We start from the raw sequence: 26,501 nt of genomic DNA, 5'->3' as shown, positions 1-26,501 counted from the left end.
AGTGTGTTGTGTAGCTTCAGTGTGTTGTGTAGCTTCAGTGTGTTGTGTAGCTTCAGTGTGTTGTGTAGCTTCAGTGTGTTGTGTAGCTTCAGTGTGTTGTGTAGCTTCAGTGTGTTGTGTAGCTTCAGTGTGTTGTGTAGCTTCAGTGTGTTGTGTAGCTTCAGTGTGTTGTAGCTTCAGTGTGTTGTGTAGCTTCAGTGTGTTGTGTAGCTTCAGTGTGTTGTGTAGCTTCAGTGTGTTGTGTAGCTTCAGTGTGTTGTGTAGCTTCAGTGTGTTGTGTAGCTTCAGTGTGTTGTGTAGCTTCAGTGTGTTGTGTAGCTTCAGTGTGTTGTGTAGCTTCAGTGTGTTGTGTAGCTTCAGTGTGTTGTGTAGCTTCAGTGTGTTGTGTAGCTTCAGTGTGTTGTAGCTTCAGTGTGTTGTGTAGCTTCAGTGTGTTGTGTAGCTTCAGTGTGTTGTGTAGCTTCAGTGTGTTGTGTAGCTTCAGTGTGTTGTGTAGCTTCAGTGTGTTGTGTAGCTTCAGTGTGTTGTGTAGCTTCAGTGTGTTGTGTAGCTTCAGTGTGTTGTGTAGCTTCAGTGTGTTGTGTAGCTTCAGTGTGTTGTGTAGCTTCAGTGTGTTGTGTAGCTTCAGTGTGTTGTGTAGCTTCAGTGTGTTGTGTAGCTTCAGTGTGTTGTGTAGCTTCAGTGTGTTGTAGCTTCAGTGTGTTGTGTAGCTTCAGTGTGTTGTGTAGCTTCAGTGTGTTGTGTAGCTTCAGTGTGTAGTAGCTTCAGTGTGTTGTGTAGCTTCAGTGTGTTGTGTAGCTTCAGTGTGTTGTGTGGCTTCAGTGTGTTGTGTAGCTTCAGTGTGTTGTGTAGCTTCAGTGTGTTGTGTAGCTTCAGTGTGAGTCTCAACACAACAATAGCAGTTGAAGGTCTTTTGTTCACGAACAGCTGCAGACAAAAAGCAGAAGAAAAGACAGAAGTTCGAGTCTCGTCTGAAACCAGAAGAATCTTCTTCTAAACAGCTGCACAAACACAACTTTCCTCATAAACAAACACAACTTTCCTCATAAACAAACACAACTTTCCTCATAAACAAACACAACTTTCCTCATAAACAAACACAACTTTCCTCATAAACAAACACAACTTTCCTCATAAACAAACACAACTTTCCTCATAAACAAACACAACTTTCCTCATAAACAAACACAACTTTCCTCATAAACAAACACAACTTTCCTCATAAACAAACACAACTTTCCTCATAAACAAACACAACTTTCCTCATAAACAAACACAACTTTCCTCATAAACAAACACAACTTTCCTCGTAAACAAACACACAAAGATCAAAGTGGACGTTCGTGTCGATCCTTTGATCTTCTGTTCATAGTTCGAGTGAAAATATTAAACCATAGTTTCATCAAAACATTTATTATTTGAAATAATTAAATTCAATAAACTTTATTTTGAAAAGTTCAATTGATTTTAATTTTTTTTTTTTCTTTAAATATTTTCTAAATCAAAGTTTATTTTTTTCTTAGAATTTCAAACTGTATTTTTAAAAAATGAATTCATTAAAAACATTTAAATTTATTATTCAATTAAAAATCAACATTAAAAAAGTATTTTATTGATTCACTTCCATCGTTTAAATATTTATTTTCAGGAGGAAATGACGTCTTAATGTGAGAAAAGTGTTTGATTGACAGGTGTTTGACGTACTTTATGAAGAGCAACAGGAAATGACGTCATTCTGACGCTTCAAACCGTTCTTAACGTTCAGTTCCAGACTTGACGAGTTTTAAAGCGACTCACGCGCTCCCTCTGCTGGCGAGGTCTGGCGTCACACTAAACGTTCGACTGATCCCACGTGTGGTCATAATGTTTCGGTCAACAACAAATAAAAACTTCTTGAGACGAATGAGAAAGTTTTATCTACAGAGAAGAAAAAAAACATGTTTATAATAAAATGTCATCAACAATCATCTTGAACCGTCAGATGACGACACCTGTCAATCAACGTCTGGTCGTCACGGCGACGCGTCGTGTTGTGCGAGCGAGTTAGAGCGGCAGACGAACATGTTCACGCAGAAGACATCTTTGGATGTTCTTCGAGTTCCTGGAGTCTCTGTCGGTCCTAAGGTCAGCGGGAGCCCCCTTGATTGGACCTCTGACCTTTGACCCGTGAATATCCCAAACATGCATAAAGATCCGAAACAATAGAGCGTTTGTTCAGGTGGTTCCTGGTCTTGTTCAGGTGGTTTGGTCTTGTTCAGGTGGTTCCTGGTCTTGTTCAGGTGGTTCCTGGTTCTTCTCCAGCAGGTCCAGGACAACATAGCAGCTCCGGCAGCGCACGCCACCCGAGAGGTCGTGACCCCACAGTAAAGGTCACAGAGGTCGACCTCAGTTCACCAGCAGCGCGTCTTCGTACGTCGTCGTCCTAGGAAACACACCTGAAGTATTTATACTTTGAAAATACTACAGTATTAAAATACACTCGTGTGATAATGAATGGTTTGCATCTGATCGATGAGGTTTGATTGACACCTGTGATGACTGACACCTGTGATGATTGACACCTGTGATGACTGACACCTGTGATGACTGACACCTGTGATGACTGACACCTGTGATGACTGACACCTGTGATGATTGACACCTGTGATGACTGACACCTGTGATGACTGACACCTGTGATGACTGACACCTGTGATGACTGACACCTGTGATGACTGACACCTGTGATGATTGACACCTGTGATGACTGACACCTGTGATGACTGACACCTGTGATGACTGACACCTGTGATGATTGACACCTGTGATGACTGACACCTGTGATGACTGACACCTGTGATGATTGACACCTGTGATGACTGACACCTGTGATGACTGACACCTGTGATGACTGACACCTGTGATGACTGACACCTGTGATGACTGACACCTGTGATGATTGACACCTGTGATGACTGACACCTGTGATGATTGACACCTGTGATGATTGACACCTGTGATGACTGACACCTGTGATGACTGACACCTGTGATGATTGACACCTGTGATGACTGACACCTGTGATGATTGACACCTGTGATGATTGACACCTGTGATGACTGACACCTGTGATGATTGACACCTGTGATGATTGACACCTGTGATGACTGACACCTGTGATGACTGACACCTGTGATGACTGACACCTGTGATGACTGACACCTGTGATGACTGACACCTGTGATGACTGACACCTGTGATGACTGACACCTGTGATGACTGACACCTGTGATGATTGACACCTGTGATGACTGACACCTGTGATGACTGACACCTGTGATGATTGACACCTGTGATGACTGACACCTGTGATGATTGACACCTGTGATGACTGACACCTGTGATGATTGACACCTGTGATGATTGACACCTGTGATGACTGACACCTGTGATGACTGACACCTGTGATGACTGACACCTGTGATGACTGACACCTGTGATGACTGACACCTGTGATGACTGACACCTGTGATGATTGACACCTGTGATGACTGACACCTGTGATGACTGACACCTGTGATGATTGACACCTGTGATGACTGACACCTGTGATGATTGACACCTGTGATGACTGACACCTGTGATGACTGACACCTGTGATGATTGACACCTGTGATGACTGACACCTGTGATGACTGACACCTGTGATGACTGACACCTGTGATGACTGACACCTGTGATGATTGACACCTGTGATGATTGACACCTGTGATGACTGACACCTGTGATGACTGACACCTGTGATGACTGACACCTGTGATGACTGACACCTGTGATGATTGACACCTGTGATGACTGACACCTGTGATGACTGACACCTGTGATGATTGACACCTGTGATGACTGACACCTGTGATGATTGACACCTGTGATGACTGACACCTGTGATGACTGACACCTGTGATGATTGACACCTGTGATGACTGACACCTGTGATGACTGACACCTGTGATGACTGACACCTGTGATGACTGACACCTGTGATGACTGACACCTGTGATGATTGACACCTGTGATGACTGACACCTGTGATGACTGACACCTGTGATGACTGACACCTGTGATGACTGACACCTGTGATGACTGACACCTGTGATGACTGACACCTGTGATGACTGACACCTGTGATGATTGACACCTGTGATGACTGACACCTGTGATGATTGACACCTGTGATGATTGACACCTGTGATGACTGACACCTGTGATGACTGACACCTGTGATGATTGACACCTGTGATGATTGACACCTGTGATGACTGACACCTGTGATGACTGACACCTGTGATGATTGACACCTGTGATGACTGACACCTGTGATGACTGACACCTGTGATGACTGACACCTGTGATGACTGACACCTGTGATGACTGACACCTGTGATGATTGACACCTGTGATGATTGACGGCTCTCACCTGTCGCAGCAGCAGAACACGGAACACGGAGATGTTTCCAAACCTCGGAACTTCCCAGAGTTCGGAGCATCAGTGCATTCAGCGATGAAGGCGTGAAGGTCTGTGATGTGGAGCGACTCCTGGGTTTGTTGCTGCAGGATAGTTACACAATATTAGTGTATACTTATATATATAGATGAGAACAGAGAACACAGTGCAATTATATATATAGATAAGAACATAGAACACAGTGCAATTATATATATAGATGAGAACATAGAACACAGTGCAATTATATATATAGATAAGAACATAGAACACAGATCAATTATATATATAGATAAGAACATAGAACACAGTGCAATTATATATATAGATAAGAACATAGAACACAGTGCAATTATATATATAGATAAGAACATAGAACACAGTGCAATTATATATATAGATAAGAACATAGAACACAGTGCAATTATATATAGATAAGAACATAGAACAAAGTGCAATTATATATATAGATAAGAACATAGAACACAGTGCAATTATATATATAGATAAGAACATAGAACAAGATCAATTATATATATAGATAAGAACATAGAACACAGATCAATTAAATATATAGATAAGAACATAGAACAAAGATCAATTAAATATATAGATAAGAACATAGAACAAAGATCAATTATATATATAGATAAGAACATAGAACACAGTGCAATTATATATATAGATAAGAACATAGAACAAAGTGCAATTATATATATAGATAAGAACATAGAACACAGTGCAATTATATATATAGATAAGAACATAGAACACAGTGCAATTATATATATAGATAAAACATAGAACACAGTGCAATTATATATATAGATAAGAACATAGAACAAAGATCAATTAAATATATAGATAAGAACATAGAACAAAGATCAATTAAATATATAGATAAGAATATAGTACAAAGTTCAATTGAATATATAGATAAGAACATAGAACACAGAGCATTTAAATATATAGATAAGAACATAGAACAAAGATCAATTATATATATAGATAAGAACATAGAACACAGATCAATTATATATATAGATGAGAACATAGAACAAAGAGCAATTATATATATAGATAAGAACATAGAACACAGATCAATTATATATATAGATAAGAACATAGAACACAGATCAATTATATATATAGATGAGAACAGAGAACACAGTGCAATTATATATATAGATAAGAACATAGAACACAGTGCAATTATATATATAGATAAGAACATAGAACACAGATCAATTATATATATAGATAAGAACATAGAACACAGATCAATTATATATATAGATGAGAACAGAGAACACAGTGCAATTATATATATAGATAAGAACATAGAACACAGTGCAATTATATATATAGATAAGAACATAGAACACAGATCAATTATATATATAGATAAGAACATAGAACACAGTGCAATTATATATATAGATAAGAACATAGAACACAGATCAATTATATATATAGATAAGAACATAGGACACAGTGCAATTATATATATATGATAAGAACATAGAACACAGATCAATTAAATATATAGATAAGAACATAGAACAAAGATCAATTAAATATATAGATAAGAACATAGAACAAAGATCAATTAAATATATAGATAAGAACATAGAACAAAGATCAATAAAATATATAGATAAGAATATAGTACAAAGTTCAATTGAATATATAGATAAGAACATAGAACACAGAGCATTTAAATATATAGATAAGAACATAGAACAAAGAGCATTTAAATATATAGATAAGAACATAGAACAAAGATCAATTAAATATATAGATAAGAACATAGAACAAAGATCAATTAAATATATAGATAAGAATATAGTACAAAGTTCAATTGAATATATAGATAAGAACATAGAACACAGAGCATTTAAATATATAGATAAGAACATAGAACAAAGAGCATTTAAATATATAGATAAGAACATAGAACAAAGATCAATTAAATATATAGATAAGAATATAGTACAAGGTTCAATTGAATATATAGATAAGAACATAGAACAAAGAGCAATTAAATATATAGATAAGAACATAGAACAAAGATTAATTAAATATATAGATAAGAATATAGAACAAAGAGCAATTAAATATATATATAAGAAAATAGAACAAAGTGCAAACAAATATATAGATAAGAAATAGAACAAAGCGCAATTAAATATATAAGAACATAGAACAAAGCACAATTAAATATATAGATAAGAATATAGAACACAGTGCAATTAAATATATAAGAACATAGAACAAAGCACAATTAAATATATAGATAAGAACATAGAACAAAGTGCAATTAAATATATAAGAACATAGAACAAAGCACAATTAAATATATAGATAAGAAAATAGAATGAAGCGCAATTAAATGTATAGATAAGAAGATAGAACAAAGTGCAATTAAATATATAAGAACATAGAACAAAGCACAATTAAATATATAGATAAGAAAATAGAATGAAGCGCAATTAAATGTATAGATAAGAAGATAGAACAAAGTGCAATTAAATATATAAGAACATAGAAACAAGTTCAATTAAATGTATAGATAAGAAGATAGAACAAAGTGCAATTAAATATATAAGAACATAGAAACAAGTTCAATTAAATGTATAGATAAGAAGATAGAACAAAGTTCAATAAAAAAGGATACAAAGATTAACATAATCTTTTCACTCACACACAAACTCAGAAGTAAACATTGTAATAACACAAAAATGAATGAGTCCCTGAGTCTATGAGTGTTGCATCATGGGAGGAGCATTGATGCTGCATGTGTTGACTGATGACAGTGTTGCATCATGGGAGGAGCATTGATGCTGCATGTGTTCACTGATGACAGTGTTGCATCATGGGAGGAGCGTTGATGCTGCATGTGTTCACTGATGACAGTGTTGCATCATGGGAGGAGCATTGATGCTGCATGTGTTGACTGATGACAGTGTTGCATCATGGGAGGAGCATTGATGCTCCATGTGTTGACTGATGACAGTGTTGCATCATGGGAGGAGCATTGATGCTGCATGTGTTGACTGATGACAGTGTTGCATCATGGGAGGAGCATTGATGCTCCATGTGTTGACTGATGACAGTGTTGCATCATGGGAGGAGCATTGATGCTGCATGTGTTCACTGATGACAGTGTTGCATCATGGGAGGAGCATTGATGCTGCATGTGTTGACTGATGACAGTGTTGCATCATGGGAGGAGCATTGATGCTCCATGTGTTCACTGATGACAGTGTTGCATCATGGGAGGAGCATTGATGCTGCATGTGTTCACTGATGACAGTGTTGCATCATGGGAGGAGCATTGATGCTGCATGTGTTGACTGATGACAGTGTTGCATCATGGGAGGAGCATTGATGCTCCATGTGTTGACTGATGACAGTGTTGCATCATGGGAGGAGCATTGATGCTGCATGTGTTGACTGATGACAGTGTTGCATCATGGGAGGAGCATTGATGCTCCATGTGTTCACTGATGACAGTGTTGCATCATGGGAGGAGCATTGATGCTCCATGTGTTCACTGATGACAGTGTTGCATCATGGGAGGAGCATTGATGCTCCATGTGTTGACTGATGACAGTGTTGCATCATGGGAGGAGCATTGATGCTGCATGTGTTCACTGATGACAGTGTTGCATCATGGGAGGAGCATTGATGCTGCATGTGTTGACTGATGACAGTGTTGCATCATGGGAGGAGCATTGATGCTCCATGTGTTGACTGATGACAGTGTTGCATCATGGGAGGAGCATTGATGCTCCATGTGTTCACTGATGACAGTGTTGCATCATGGGAGGAGCATTGATGCTGCATGTGTTGACTGATGACAGTGTTGCATCATGGGAGGAGCATTGATGCTGCATGTGTTGACTGATGACAGTGTTGCATCATGGGAGGAGCATTGATGCTGCATGTGTTGACTGAGGACAGTGTTGCATCATGGGAGGAGCATTGATGCTGCATGTGTTCACTGATGACAGTGTTGCATCATGGGAGGAACATTGATGCTCCATGTGTTCACTGATGACAGTGTTGCATCATGGGAGGAGCATTGATGCTCCATGTGTTCACTGATGACAGTGTTGCATCATGGGAGGAGCATTGATGCTGCATGTGTTGACTGATGACAGTGTTGCATCATGGGAGGAGCATTGATGCTGCATGTGTTGACTGATGACAGTGTTGCATCATGGGAGGAGCATTGATGCTGCATGTGTTGACTGAGGACAGTGTTGCATCATGGGAGGAGCATTGATGCTGCATGTGTTCACTGATGACAGTGTTGCATCATGGGAGGAACATTGATGCTCCATGTGTTCACTGATGACAGTGTTGCATCATGGGAGGAGCATTGATGCTGCATGTGTTCACTGATGACAGTGTTGCATCATGGGAGGAGCATTGGTGCTGCATGTGTTCACTGATGACAGTGTTGCATCATGGGAGGAGCATTGATGCTGCATGTGTTCACTGATGACAGTGTTGCATCATGGGAGGAGCATTGATGCTGCATGTGTTGACTGATGACAGTGTTGCATCATGGGAGGAGCATTGATGCTGCATGTGTTGACTGAGGACAGTGTTGCATCATGGGAGGAGCATTGATGCTGCATGTGTTCACTGATGACAGTGTTGCATCATGGGAGGAACATTGATGCTCCATGTGTTCACTGATGACAGTGTTGCATCATGGGAGGAGCATTGATGCTGCATGTGTTCACTGATGACAGTGTTGCATCATGGGAGGAGCATTGATGCTGCATGTGTTGACTGATGACAGTGTTGCATCATGGGAGGAGCATTGATGCTGCATGTGTTGACTGATGACAGTGTTGCATCATGGGAGGAGCATTGATGCTCCATGTGTTCACTGATGACAGTGTTGCATCATGGGAGGAGCATTGATGCTGCATGTGTTCACTGATGACAGTGTTGCATCATGGGAGGAGCATTGATGCTCCATGTGTTCACTGATGACAGTGTTGCATCATGGGAGGAGCATTGATGCTGCATGTGTTCACTGATGACAGTGTTGCATCATGGGAGGAGCATTGATGCTGCATGTGTTCACTGATGACAGTGTTGCATCATGGGAGGAGCATTGATGCTGCATGTGTTGACTGATGACAGTGTTGCATCATGGGAGGAGCATTGATGCTCCATGTGTTCACTGATGACAGTGTTGCATCATGGGAGGAGCATTGATGCTGCATGTGTTCACTGATGACAGTGTTGCATCATGGGAGGAGCATTGATGCTGCATGTGTTCACTGATGACAGTGTTGCATCATGGGAGGAGCATTGATGCTCCATGTGTTGACTGATGACAGTGTTGCATCATGGGAGGAGCATTGATGCTGCATGTGTTGACTGATGACAGTGTTGCATCATGGGAGGAGCATTGATGCTCCATGTGTTGACTGATGACAGTGTTGCATCATGGGAGGAGCATTGATGCTGCATGTGTTCACTGATGACAGTGTTGCATCATGGGAGGAGCATTGATGCTGCATGTGTTCACTGATGACAGTGTTGCATCATGGGAGGAGCATTGATGCTGCATGTGTTGACTGAGGACAGTGTTGCATCATGGGAGGAGCATTGATGCTGCATGTGTTCACTGATGACAGTGTTGCATCATGGGAGGAGCATTGATGCTGCATGTGTTGACTGATGACAGTGTTGCATCATGGGAGGAGCATTGATGCTGCATGTGTTGACTGATGACAGTGTTGCATCATGGGAGGAGCATTGATGCTGCATGTGTTCACTGATGACAGTGTTGCATCATGGGAGGAGCATTGATGCTCCATGTGTTGACTGATGACAGTGTTGCATCATGGGAGGAGCATTGATGCTCCATGTGTTGACTGATGACAGTGTTGCATCATGGGAGGAACACAAACATGCGAGCGATGACAGTGTTGCATCATGGGAGGAACACAAACATGCGAGCGATGACAGTGTTGCATCATGGGAGGAGCATTGATGCTGCATGTGTTCACTGATGACAGTGTTGCATCATGGGAGGAGCATTGATGCTGCATGTGTTGACTGATGACAGTGTTGCATCATGGGAGGAGCATTGATGCTCCATGTGTTCACTGATGACAGTGTTGCATCATGGGAGGAGCATTGATGCTGCATGTGTTGACTGATGACAGTGTTGCATCATGGGAGGAGCATTGATGCTGCATGTGTTGACTGATGACAGTGTTGCATCATGGGAGGAGCATTGATGCTCCATGTGTTCACTGATGACAGTGTTGCATCATGGGAGGAGCATTGATGCTCCATGTGTTGACTGATGACAGTGTTGCATCATGGGAGGAGCATTGATGCTCCATGTGTTGACTGATGACAGTGTTGCATCATGGGAGGAGCATTGATGCTCCATGTGTTGACTGATGACAGTGTTGCATCATGGGAGGAACACAAACATGCGAGCGATGACAGTGTTGCATCATGGGAGGAACACAAACATGCGAGCGATGACAGTGTTGCATCATGGGAGGAACACAAACAAACATGAGAGCGATGACAGTGTTGCATCATGGGAGGAACACAAACATGCGAGCGATGACAGTGTTGCATCATGGGAAGAACACAAACATGCGAGCGATGACAGTGTTGCATCATGGGAGGAACACAAACATGCGAGCGATGACAGTGTTGCATCATGGGAGGAACACAAACATGAGAGCGATGACAGTGTTGCATCATGGGAGGAACACAAACAAACATGAGAGCAATGACAGTGTTGCATCATGGGAGGAACACAAACATGCGAGCGATGACAGTGTTGCATCATGGGAGGAACACACATGCGGTGACATCATCAGGCTCACCTTGATGGTCTCGTAGGCTCCAGTGATGAGGGCGATGAACAGCGACAGCACCATGTAGATGAAGAGCGAGATGAAGGTGTACAGGTAGACCTGACTGAAGAGCCACACCAGAGAGCTGCTCTCCTGGAGCTCAGAGAAGGTCACGAACATGTCGTCGCCGTTGATCAGAGAGAACAAGCACTCGGACACCATTGAGAGAGTCCTGAACTGAAGGAACATGAGTTAGTGATGGATCCTGAACTGAAGGAACATGAGTTAGTGATGGATCCTGAACTGAAGGAACATGAGTTAGTGATGGATCCTGAACTGAAGGAACATGAGTTAGTGATGGATCCTGAACTGAAGGAACATGAGTTAGTGATGGATCCTGAACTGAAGGAACATGAGTTAGTGATGGATCCTGAACTGAAGGAACATGAGTTAGTGATGGATCCTGAACTGAAGGAACATGAGTTAGTGATGGATCCTGAACTGAAGGAACATGAGTTAGTGATGGATCCTGAACTGAAGGAACATGAGTTAGTGATGGATCCTGAACTGAAGGAACATGAGTTAGTGATGGATCCTGAACTGAAGGAACATGAGTTAGTGATGGATCCTGAACTGAAGGAACATGAGTTAGTGATGGATCCTGAACTGAAGGAACATGAGTTAGTGATGGATCCTGAACTGAAGGAACATGAGTTAGTGATGGATCCTGAACTGAAGGAACATGAGTTAGTGATGGATCCTGAACTGAAGGAACATGAGTTAGTGATGGATCCTGAACTGAAGGAACATGAGTTAGTGATGAACTGAACTGAATGGATGATGGATGATGGATGGATGGATGGATGATGGATGATGGATGGATGGATGGATGGATGGATGGATGGATGGATGGATGGATGGATGGATGGATGGATGGATGGATGGATGGATGGATGGATGGATGATGGATGGATGGATGGATGGACGGATGGATGATGGATGATGGATGGATGGATGGATGATGGATGGATGGATGGATGGATGGATGGATGGATGGATGGATGGATGGATGGATGGATGGATGATGGATGGATGGACGGACGGACGGACGGACGGACGGATGATGGATGGATGGATGGATGGATGGATGGATGGATGATGGATGGATGGATGGATGGATGGATGGATGGATGGATGGATGGATGGATGGATGGATAGTGGATGGATGGATGGATGGACGGACGGACGGACGGACGGATGATGGATGATGGATGGATGGATGGATGGATGGATGGATGGATGGATGGATGGATGGATGGATGGATGGATGGATAGTGGATGGATGGATGGACGGACGGATGGATGGATGGATGGATGGATGGATGGATGGATGGATGGATGGATGGATGGATGGATGGATGGATGGATGGATGGATGGATGGATGGATGGATGGATGGATAGTGGACGGACGGATGGATGGATGGATGGATGGATGGATGGATGGATGGATGGATGGATGGATGGATGGATGGATGGATGGATGGATGGATGGATGGATGGATGGATGGATGGATGGATGGACACACCTTCACATGATAAGGTCCCAGTACAATCCAGCCACAGAAACAGTATCCAAGATAAATCACAGCAACGCAGCAGCAGAAGCGAATCACGTTGGGAAACGCAGCTCTTAGAGTCACGATGAGGATCTGAAGAGTCACACGAGTCATGAGTCACACGAGTCATGAGTGTTAGAGTCACAGCGAGTCATGAGTCATGAGTCATGAGTCATGAGTCATGAGTCATGAGTCATGAGTCATGAGTCACAGAGAGTCATGAGTCATGAGTCTTTGAAGAAACATCTACTCACGTTGTACTTCTGGAAGAACGTCAGGTAACGAATGACTCCGACCCAGACCAGCAGAGTGGAAGTTCCAAGAAGGATTCCACAAAGATCATAGGAGGACATGGTCTGTGGAGCAACTGCACTTAGATGTTGGATTTTAGTGGAACATTGTTTAAATACTGCTTTGATGATGTGTTTCCATCATCTTAAGGTATAACGTAAACTTTATTGATCTTGAAGGTGATGTGATGAAGGTCGTCAGTCTGAAGGATGTGATGAAGGTCGTCAGTCTGAAGGATGTCATGAAGGTCGTCAGTCTGAAGGATGTGATGAAGGTCGTCAGTCTGAAGGATGTGATGAAGGTCGTCAGTCTGAAGGATGTCATGAAGGTCGTCAGTCTGAAGGATGTGATGAAGGTCGTCAGTCTGAAGGATGTCATGAAGGTCGTCAGTCTGAAGGATGTGATGAAGGTCGTCAGTCTGAAGGATGTGATGAAGGTCGTCAGTCTGAAGGATGTGATGAAGGTCGTCAGTCTGAAGGATGTCATGAAGGTCGTCAGTCTGAAGGATGTGATGAAGGTCGTCAGTCTGAAGGATGTGATGAAGGTCGTCAGTCTGAAGGATGTGATGAAGGTCGTCAGTCTGAAGGATGTGATGAAGGTCATCAGTCTGAAGGATGTGATGAAGGTCGTCAGTCTGAAGGATGTGATGAAGGTCATCAGTCTGAAGGATGTGATGAAGGTCGTCAGTCTGAAGGATGTGATGAAGGTCGTCAGTCTGAAGGATGTGATGAAGGTCGTCAGTCTGAAGGATGTGATGAAGGTCATCAGTCTGAAGGATGTGATGAAGGTCGTCAGTCTGAAGGATGTGATGAAGGTCGTCAGTCTGAAGGATGTGATGAAGGTCGTCAGTCTGAAGGATGTGATGAAGGTCGTCAGTCTGAAGGATGTCATGAAGGTCTGAAGAAGACCGTGAAACCTTGGACTCGATGCCGATCTTGATGATGCTGCCGATGATGGTGAGGACGTCGCTGACGATGAGCAGCAGGTACCAGCCGTTGATGAACTCCATGCGGTCCGACCAGCAGACGTCACGGTTCAGGTTCTGCTTGAAGAACTGAACAAACTCCTGAGGACAAGAAGAGCGTCATGAAGTCCAGCCTCTTGTTCTGGAGCAGGAGTCTCACCTTCTGCAGGACCACGCCTCTGAAGATGGAGCGTCCACACAGCACCAGAGACAACAGGCACAGCAGAGCCACCACCACGTCGAAGGTCACGCGGGCGTAACTGCCGACTGGAGAACAGGTCACGACTGACGCTGACATGTTGCCTTCAATCCTCACCTTGTCCAGACACGCTCTGGTCTTTACACTCCCTGATGGACGCCCGGGTCTCCAGGTGGATCTTCACCATCCCACTGTGAGCCCTGTTGTCCAGAACGATCTGTCAATCAAACCAGTGTCACCGTGGTTACCATCAAAGTGTCAGAACAATTGATTCCTCAATATTTAAGACTCTATCAATATATTTATATAATCTATCAATATATTCATATAATCTATCAATATATTCATATAATCTATCAATATATTCATATAATCTATCAATATATTCATATAATCTATCAATATATTCATATAATCTATCAATATATTCATATAATCTATCAATATATTCATATAATCTATCAATATATTTATATAATCTATCAATATATTCATATAATCTATCAATATATTTATATAATCTATCAATATATTCATATAATATATCAATATATTCATATAATCTATCAATATATTCATATAATCTATCAATATATTTATATAATCTATCAATATATTCATATAATCTATCAATATATTCATATAATCTATCAATATATTCATATAATCTATCAATATATTTATATAATCTATCAATATATTCATATAATCTATCAATATATTCATATAATCTATCAATATATTTATATAATCTATCAATATATTCATATAATCTATCAATATATTTATATAATCTATCAATATATTCATATAATCTATCAATATATTTATATAATCTATCAATATATTCATATAATCTATCAATATATTCATATAATCTATCAATATATTCATATAATCTATCAATATATTTATATAATTGATCAATATATTCATATAATCTATCAATATATTTATATAATCTATCAATATATTCATATAATCTATCAATATATTCATATAATCTATCAATATATTATATAATCTATCAATATATTTATATAATCTATCAATATATTCATATAATCTATCAATATATTATATAATCTATCAATATATTTATATAATCTATCAATATATTCATATAATCTATCTATATATTTATATAATCTATCAATATATTCATATAATCTATCAATATATTTATATAATCTATCAATATATTCATATAAACTATCAATATATTCATATAATCTATCAATATATTTATATAATTGATCAATATATTCATATAATCTATCAATATATTCATATAATATATCAATATATTTATATTATCTATGAATATATTATATCATCTATCAATATATTATATAATCTATCAATTTATTAATATAATCTAATCTATCAATATATTCATATAATATATCAATATATTTATATTATCTATGAATATATTATATAATCTATCAATATATTATATAATCTATCAATTTATTCATATAATCTATCAATATATTTATATAATCTATCAATATATTCATATAATATATCAATATATTTATATTATCTATCAATATATTATATAATCTATCAATTTGTTCATATAATATATCAATATATTTATATAATCTATCAATATATTCATATAATATATCAATATATTTATATTATCTATCAATATATTATATAATCTATCAATTTGTTCATATAATATATCAATATATTCACATTTTATTTCATGGCTTTAAAAGTGTATTTAAAAAGTTATTATTTATTGATTTATCTTGTTTATATTTCATGTATTTTTTAAATGATTTTTATGCGTTTTTGTTCCTTCAACATGTTAAGAATCTTATATAAGAAGATGTTCAGATAATATAATCTTATATAAGAAGATGTTCAGATAATATAATCTTATATAAGAAGATGTTCAGATAATAGAATCTTATATAAGAAGATGTTCAGATAATAGAATCTTATATAAGAAGATGTTCAGATAATAGAATCTTATATAAGAAGATGTTCAGATAATATAATCTTATATAAGAACATGTTAAGATAATAGAATCTTATATAAGAAGATGTTCAGATAATAGAATCTTATATAAGAAGATGTTCAGATAATAGAATCTTATATAAGAAGATGTTCAGATAATAGAATCTTATATAAGAAGATGTTCAGATAATAGAATATTATATAAGAAGATGTTCAGATAATAGAATCTTATATAAGAAGATGTTCAGATAATAGAATCTTATATAAGAAGATGTTCAGATAATAGAATCTTATATAAGAAGATGTTCAGATAATATAATCTTATATAAGAAGATGCTCAGATAATATAATCGTATATAAGAAGATGTTAAGATAATATAATCTTATATAAGAAGATGTTAAGATAATTTTATAAGAAGATGTCCAGATAATTATATAAGAAGATGTTAAGATAATAGAATCTTATATAAGAAGATGTTCAGATAATTATATAAGAAGATGTTCAGATAATTATATAAGAAGATGTTCAGATAATTATATAAGAAGATGTTAAGATAATAGAATCTTATATAAGAAGATGTTCAGATAATTATATAAGAAGATGTTCAGATAATTATATAAGAAGATGTTAAGATAATAGAATCTTATATAAGAAGATGTTCAGATAATATAATCTTATATAAGAAGATGTTCAGATAATAGAATCGTATATAAGAACATGTTCAGATAATATAATCGTATATAAGAACGTGTTCAGATAATAGAATCTTATATAAGAACATGTTAAGATAATAGAATCTTATATAAAAAGATGTTAAGATAATAGAATCGTATCTAAGAAGATGTTCAGATAATAGAATATTATATAAGAAGATGTTAAGATAATATAATCTTATATAAGAAGATGTTAAGATAATATAATCTTATATAAGAACATGTTAAGATAATATAATCTTATATAAGAAGATGTTAAGATAATATAATCTTATATAAGAACATGTTAAGATAATATAATCTTATATAAGAACATGTTAAGATAATAGAATCTTATATAAGAACATGTTAAGATAATAGAATCTTATATAAGAACATGTTAAGATAATAGAATCTTATATAAGAAGATGTTAAGATAATAGAATCTTATATAAGAAGATGTTCAGATAATATAATCTTATATAAGAACATGTTAAGATAATAGAATCTTATATAAGAACATGTTAAGATAATAGAATCTTATATAAGAACATGTTAAGATAATAGAATCTTATATAAGAACATGTTAAGATAATAGAATCTTATATAAGAAGATGTTAAGATAATAGAATCTTATCTAAGAAGATGTTAAGATAATAGAATCTTATATAAGAACATGTTAAGATAATAGAATCGTATATAAGAACATGTTCAGATAATAGAATCTTATATAAGAACATGTTAAGATAATAGAATCTTATATAAGAACATGTTAAGATAATAGAATCTTATATAAGAACATGTTAAGATAATAGAATCTTATATAAGAACATGTTCAGATAATAGAATCTTATATAAGAAGATGTTAAGATAATAGAATCTTATATAAGAAGATGTTAAGATAATTTTATAAGAAGATGTCCAGATAATTATATAAGAAGATGTTAAGATAATATAATCTTATATAAGATGTTCAGATAATTATATAAGAAGATGTTCAGATAATTATATAAGAAGATGTTCAGATAATTATATAAGAAGATGTTAAGATAATAGAATCTTATATAAGAAGATGTTCAGATAATTATATAAGAAGATGTTCAGATAATTATATAAGAAGATGTTAAGATAATAGAATCTTATATAAGAAGATGTTCAGATAATATAATCTTATATAAGAAGATGTTAAGATAATAGAATCTTATATAAGAACATGTTCAGATAATATAATCGTATATAAGAACATGTTCAGATAATATAATCTTATATAAGAACGTGTTCAGATAATAGAATCTTATATAAGAACATGTTAAGATAATAGAATCTTATATAAGAAGATGTTAAGATAATAGAATCGTATCTAAGAAGATGTTCAGATAATAGAATATTATATAAGAAGATGTTAAGATAATATAATCTTATATAAGAAGATGTTAAGATAATAGAATCGTATCTAAGAAGATGTTAAGATAATATAATCTTATATAAGAAGATGTTAAGATAATAGAATCTTATATAAGATCATGTTAAGATAATATAATCTTATATAAGAACATGTTAAGATAATAGAATCTAATATAAGAACATGTTCAGATAATATAATCTTATATAAGAACATGTTAAGATAATAGAATCTTATATAAGAACATGTTAAGATAATAGAATCTTATATAAGAACATGTTAAGATAATAGAATCTTATCTAAGAACATGTTAAGATAATAGAATCTTATATAAGAAGATGTTCAGATAATAGAATCTTATATAAGAACATGTTAAGATAATAGAATCTTATATAAGAACATGTTAAGATAATAGAATCTTATATAAGAACATGTTAAGATAATAGAATCTTATATAAGAACATGTTAAGATAATAGAATCTTATATAAGAAGATGTTCAGATAATATAATCTTATATAAGAACATGTTAAGATAATAGAATCTTATATAAGAACATGTTAAGATAATAGAATCGTATATAAGATCATGTTAAGATAATAGAATCTTATATAAGAACATGTTAAGATAATAGAATCTTATATAAGAAGATGTTAAGATAATAGAATCTTATCTAAAGAGATGTTAAGATAATATAATCTTATATAAGAACATGTTAAGATAATAGAATCTTATATAAGAACATGTTCAGATAATAGAATCTTATATAAGAACATGTTAAGATAATATAATCGTATATAAGAACATGTTAAGATAATAGAATCTTATATAAGAACATGTTAAGATAATATAATCTTATATAAGAAGATGTTAAGATAATAGAATCTTATATAAGAACATGTTCAGATAATAGAATCTTATATAAGAACATGTTAAGATAATAGAATCTTATATAAGAACATGTTAAGATAATATAATCTTATATAAGAACATGTTAAGATAATAGAATCTTATATAAGAACATGTTAAGATAATAGAATCTTATATAAGAACATGTTCAGATAATAGAATCTTATCTAAGAAGATGTTAAGATAATAGAATCTTATATAAGAACATGTTCAGATAATAGAATCTTATATAAGAAGATGTTAAGATAATAGAATCTTATCTAAGAAGATGTTTCTCACGGTGACATGGAAGGTGTAACAGTCTGGGATCTCGTCGTAGATGATGGTCTGCAGGTTGATGGCCTTCAGCTGGAAGTCGATGGTGACGTTGATGAACCTGCAGCAGGATCAGAAGGTAGTACTTGTACACATACTTGTACAAATACATGGTGAAGACGTACTTGTTGAACTTGAGGGTGAAGTTCTTGTAGCTGCTGCTCTGAGGAGATGAAGGAACATCCAGAGGGTCGACGCCCACACAGTCTGTGAAGATGACACTTGATCATGTGACCATCATGGTGGACCGAAGGCTCCAGAGTTTCTTCAGGAACATCTACGATAACGACGCGCTAACGACACGATAACGACGCGCTAACAACACGATAACGACGCGCTAACAATACGATAACGACGCGCTAACGACACGATAACGACGCGCTAACGATACGATAACGACGCGCTAACAATACGATAACGACGCGCTAACGACACGATAACGACGCGCTAACGATACGATAACGACGCGCTAACAATACGATAACGACGCGCTAACGCTAACGATACAATAATGATGCAATAACGAAACGATAAAGATACGATAAAGATACGATAAAGATACGATAATGATGCGATAACGATACGATAAAGATACGATAAAGATACGATAAAGATACGATAACGATACGATAAAGATACGATAAAGATACGATAAAGATACGATAAAGATACGATAAAGGTACGATAATGATGCGATAAAGATACGATAAAGATACGATAACGATACGATAAAGATACGATAAAGATACGATAAAGATACGATAACGATACGATAAAGATACGATAAAGATACGATAACGATACGATAAAGATACGATAAAGATACGATAAAGATACGATAACGATACGATAAAGATACGATAAAGATACGATAAAGGTACGATAATGATGCGATAACGATACGATAAAGATACGATAAAGATACGATAAAGATACGATAACGATACGATAAAGATACGATAAAGATACGATAAAGGTACGATAATGATGCGATAACGATACGATAAAGATACGATAAAGATACGATAACGATACGATAAAGATACGATAAAGATACGATAAAGATACGATAACGATATACGATAACGATATGATAAAGGTACGATAAAGATTAGATAAAGGTACGATAAAGATACGATAAAGACACGATAAAGGTACGATAATGATGCGATAACGATACGATAAAGTTACGATAAAGATTCGATAACGATATACGATAACGATAACGATAACGATACGATAACGATAACGATACGATAAAGGTACGATAAAGATACGATAACGATACGATAAAGATACGTTAAAAATACGATAAAGGTACGATAAAGATACGATAAAGGTACGATAAAGGTACGATAAAGACTTGATAATGATACGATAATGATGCGATAACGATACGATAAAGATACGATAAAGGTACGATAAAGACTTGATAATGATACGATAATGATGCGATAACGATACGATAAAGGTACGATAAAGATACGATAAAGATACGATAACGATACGATAACGATACGATAAAGATACGTTAAAAATACGATAAAGGTACGATAAAGATACGATAAAGATACGATAAAGGTACGATAAAGACTTGATAATGATACGATAATGAAGCGATAACGATACGATAAAGATACGATAAAGATACGATAACGATATACGATAACGATACGATAAACGTACGATAAAGATACGATAAAGATACGATAACGATACGATAAAGATACGTTAAAAATACGATAAAAATACGATAAAGGTACGATAAAGACTTGATAATGATACGATAATGATGCGATAACGATACGATAAAGATACGATAAGGTACGATAAAGATACGATAAAGATACGATAAAGATACAATAAAGATACGATAAAGATACGATAAAAATTACGATAAAGGTACGATAAAGACTTGATAAAGACTTGATAAAGATACGATAAAGATACGATAAAGATACGATAAAGATACGATAAAGACTTGATAATGATACGATAATGATGTGATAAAGATACGATAAAGATACGATAAAGATACGATAAAGATACAATAAAGATACGATAATGATGCAATAACGATACGATAAAGATAAGATAAAGGTACGATAAAGATACAATAATGGTAAAATAAAGATACGATAAAGATACGATAAAGGTACGATAAAGACTTGATAACGATACGATAAAGATACGATAAAGATACGATAAAGATACGATAAAGGTACGATAATGATGCGATAACGACACGATAAAGATACGATAAAGATACGATAAAGGTACGATAAAGATACGATAAAGTTACGATAAAGGTACGATAAAGATACGATAAAGATATGATAACGATACGTAAAAGATACGATAAAGATACGATAAAGGTACGATAAAGGTACGATAAAGATACGATAAAGATACGATAATGATGGGATAAAGATACGATAAAGATACGATAAAGGTACGATAAAGATACGATAAAGATACGATAAAGATACGATAAAGATACGATAAAGGTACGATAAAGATACGATAAAGATACGATAATGATGGGATAAAGATAAGATAAAGATACGATAAAGATACGATAAAGATACGATAATGATGCGATAACGATACGACAAAGATACGCTAAAGATACGCTAATGATACGCTAACTATACGATAAAGATACGATAATGACGCGATAATGTGATAACGACACGATTACGATACCATAAAGATAGGATAACGTAGCGATAATGTTAAAATAACGATGCGTTAACGACACGTTAACTACACGATAAAGATAAAACTCATTTTATCATTCACTCATTGTCGAAAACTCACACTAAATGTAATAGAAAGCAACAGATGTTTAGTTTTAAACCAATCATTTGTTCTGATTCATTAAAAGGTTAATTAAAAAGCTAAATAAACACAAGTATAAACATGTTATTACAATAATATTGTGCAACACCTTTGAAATCAAGACAATATTATCTTAAACAAGACATTCTGGCACGAATGACATGAAAATACGCAACAAAATAACAACATTAAGATCGAATCAAAAACTCAATATTTCACATTCATCCTAAACATTTGTCGATAAAAGCAACCAAACCTGTGATGATTCGAGGATCGATGCTGAAGGTGTCGTTGGCCGGGTCGATGCTGCCCTTCTTGTAGTACTGCTGGCAGAGGGAGAGGGCGCTGTTGTTCACGCCCACGCCGTAGATGTAGGCGTATCGTCCCACCGTGGTCTCGGGCAACGCCAAATACTGCATAGACCAAGAATCAAGACATCTGAGAGAACCTCCTTGATGTTAGCATTTCAGTGTTAGCATAGCATTTCAATTTAATTCATTGATTCATTATTTAACTTCAATCCTTTCTATGTTTAAAGGTTGAATTGATGAAAAAAAGTATTTTCCAACACAACTTCAGATCAACACAGGATGTGAACAACAGGAAGTACCTGCTCGACCGAGTGCTGGATCTGTGCGTAGACTTCGCTCTTCGTGTAAACGGCGTACGAGTCCGACGAGTCGTCGTAGTCTTTGAGGAAAAGGTGCTTGAAGGTCATGGTGTTCTCCTCCTTGAAGGTCACGACCACCTGGTTACTGAGGCCGAACAGAACCAACTGAAGCGACGACAACACAACGTGAGTCAATGAAGCGTCTTTTAGAAACACAACGTGACACGATAACTGTACAATAACAATGCGATAACGATAGCGATAACGATAACGATAACGATAACGATAACGATAACGATAACGATAACGATAACGATACGACAACGACAACGCTTCGATTACGGCAATGACAACGCTTTGATAACGATTACGATTACGATTACGATAACGATAACGATAACGATAACGATAACGATTACGATTACGATTACGTTACGACAACGATTACGATACTACAATGACAACGACAACGCTTCGATTACGATTACGATTACAGTACGGCAACGACAACGCTTCGATAACGATTACGATTACGATTACGATTACGATTACGATTACGATACGACGACGACGACGATTACGATACGACAATGACAACGACAACGCTTCGATTACGATTACGATTACGGTACGACAACGATTACGATACGACAATGACAACGACAACGCTTCGATTACGGTACGGCAATGACAACGCTTTGATAACGATAACGATAACGATAACGATTACGATTACGATTACGATTACGATAACGATAACGATAACGATAACGATAACGATTACGATTACGATTACGATTACGATTACGTTACGACACAACAACGATTACGATACGACAATGACAACGACAACGCTTCGATTACGATTACGATTACGGTACGGCAATGACAACGCTTTGATAACGATAACGATTACGATAACGATAACGATAACGATAACGATAACGATAACGATTACGATTACGATTACGATTACGATTACGATAACGATAACGATTACGTTACGACAACGATTACGATACGACAATGACAACGACAACGCTTCGATTACGGTACGGCAATGACAACGCTTTGATAACGATAACGATTACGAGTACGATAACGATTACGATAACGATAACGATTACGATAACGATAACGATAACGATAACGATATAACGATATAACGATATAACGATATAACGATAACGATACGACAATGACAACGGCAATGACAACGCTTTGATAACGATAACGATTACGATAACGATAACGATAACGATAACGATTACGATTACGATAACGATAACGATAACGATAACGATAACGATAACGATTACGATTACGATTACGATACGACGACGACGACGATTACGATACGACAATGACAACGACAACGCTTCGATTACGATTACGATTACGGTACGGCAATGACAAAGCTTTGATAACGATTACGATAACGATAACGATTACGATTACGATTACGATTACGATTACGATAACGATTACGATTACGATTACGATTACGTTACGACACGACAACGATTACGATACGACAATGACAACGACAACGCTTCGATTACGATTACGATTACGGTACGGCAATGACAACGCTTTGATAACGATAACGATTACGATAACGATAACGATAACGATAACGATAACGATAACGATAACGATTACGATTACGATTACGATAACGATAACGATTACGTTACGACAACGATTACGATACGACAATGACAACGACAACGCTTCGATTACGGTACGGCAATGACAACGCTTTGATAACGATAACGATTACGAGTACGATAACGATTACGATAACGATAACGATTACGATAACGATAACGATAACGATATAACGATATAACGATATAACGATATAACGATATAACGATAACGATACGACAATGACAACGGCAATGACAACGCTTTGATAACGATAACGATTACGATAACGATAACGATAACGATAACGATAACGATTACGATTACGATTACGATAACGATAACGATAACGATTACGATTACGATAACGATAACGATAACGATAACGATAACGATTACGATTACGATAACGATTACGATTACGATAACGATTACGATACGACAATGACAACGGCAGTGACAACGCTTTGATAACGATAACGATAACGATGACGATTACGATAACGATAACGATAACGATTACGATAACGATATAACGATATAACGATATAACGATAACGATTACGATACGACAATGACAACGGCAATGACAACGCTTTGATAACGATAACGATAACGATTACGATAACGATAACGATTACGATTACGATAACGATAACGATTACGATTACGATAACGATAACGATAACGATAACGATTACGATTACGATTACGACAATGACAACGGCAATGACAACGCTTTGATAACGATAACGATTACGATAACGATAACGATAACGATTACGATTACGATTACGATTACGATTACGATAACGATAACGATAACGATAACGATTACGATTACGATTACGATAACGATATAACGATATAACGATATAACGATAACGACAATGACAACGGCAATGACAACGCTTTGATAACGATAACGATAACGATTACGATTACGATAACGATAACGATAACGATTACGATTACGATTACGATTACGATTACGATAACGATAACGATAACGATTACGATTACGATTACGATAACGATTACGATAACGATAACGATAACGATAACGATTACGAATACGATACGACAACGATAACGATAACGATTACGATTACGATTACGATTACGATAACGATAACGATAACGATTACGATTACGATTACGATAACGATAACGATTACGATAACGATAACGATAACGATAACGATTACGATTACGATTACGATACGACAACGATAATGGCAGTATCATTACAGTGAACATCTGAATCAAATGTTTGGAGCTGCAGGTAAAGATCAAGGTCACACGCGACTCACCTGAGCAGTGACGACCACGATCTTCAGCAGCTGCAGCATCAGCTTGAACGGCTTCCGTCCTTTTGCATAAAACTTGTCACAAGGACTCATGAAGAAATACTTCAACTTCCTGCGAATGTCCTCCTCCTCGAGGTCCGGCCCGAGCCAGAGCCCGTCGGGCGGCGCCGGCGTCAGATGATTGACGTGGTTGTTGCCGTGAGTGACGGCTTGACAGTCCGGGCTGTGGTTCTCGTCTTTTGGTGCGTAGAGAGAATCCTGGCCCTTCCTGTCCGGCTCTGACAAAATAAGACAAAACCTTTGTCAACAAGAGACTTGAACGTGTTCAATTGATTGGATTATTGATCAACGTTAAGCGAAGAAACTTCCGTTTAAAGGTTTTTTACA

General features: G+C 36.4%; 1 protein-coding gene across 2 annotated transcripts in view; it reads right to left on the bottom strand.

Annotated features, from left to right (window-relative positions):
* Positions 1-1,590: 1,590 nt before the first annotated feature.
* Positions 1,591-26,501, bottom strand: part of mcoln1a (mucolipin TRP cation channel 1a) — a 29,600-nt gene continuing 4,689 nt past the window's right edge. Inside the window, exons 2-14 of one of the 2 annotated variants that reach the window (XM_087786934.1) lie at positions 26,118-26,392; positions 23,155-23,319; positions 22,801-22,957; positions 19,829-19,910; positions 19,668-19,764; positions 14,526-14,625; positions 14,370-14,476; positions 14,162-14,311; positions 13,209-13,310; positions 12,925-13,047; positions 11,368-11,574; positions 4,457-4,587; positions 1,591-2,422 (exon numbers count right to left, since the gene is read on the bottom strand). In XM_087786934.1, the coding sequence (XP_087643060.1) occupies positions 2,386-2,422; positions 4,457-4,587; positions 11,368-11,574; positions 12,925-13,047; positions 13,209-13,310; positions 14,162-14,311; positions 14,370-14,476; positions 14,526-14,625; positions 19,668-19,764; positions 19,829-19,910; positions 22,801-22,957; positions 23,155-23,319; positions 26,118-26,392 (1,733 nt within the window). In that variant the 3' untranslated portion in view covers positions 1,591-2,385. Of the gene's footprint in view, positions 2,423-4,456; positions 4,588-11,367; positions 11,575-12,924; positions 13,048-13,208; positions 13,311-14,161; positions 14,312-14,369; positions 14,477-14,525; positions 14,626-19,667; positions 19,765-19,828; positions 19,911-22,800; positions 22,958-23,154; positions 23,320-26,117; positions 26,393-26,501 lie in introns of those variants that run through there. The other variant, XM_087786943.1, reaches the window with a different exon arrangement.

Source organism: Callionymus lyra, chromosome 1 (genome assembly GCF_982586985.1).
Source record: "Callionymus lyra chromosome 1, fCalLyr1.hap1.1, whole genome shotgun sequence".
NCBI classification, from domain to species: Eukaryota; Metazoa; Chordata; class Actinopteri; order Syngnathiformes; family Callionymidae; genus Callionymus; species Callionymus lyra.
Note: the sequence above shows the minus strand (reverse complement) of the source record. Positions and strands in the feature narration are given on the sequence as shown.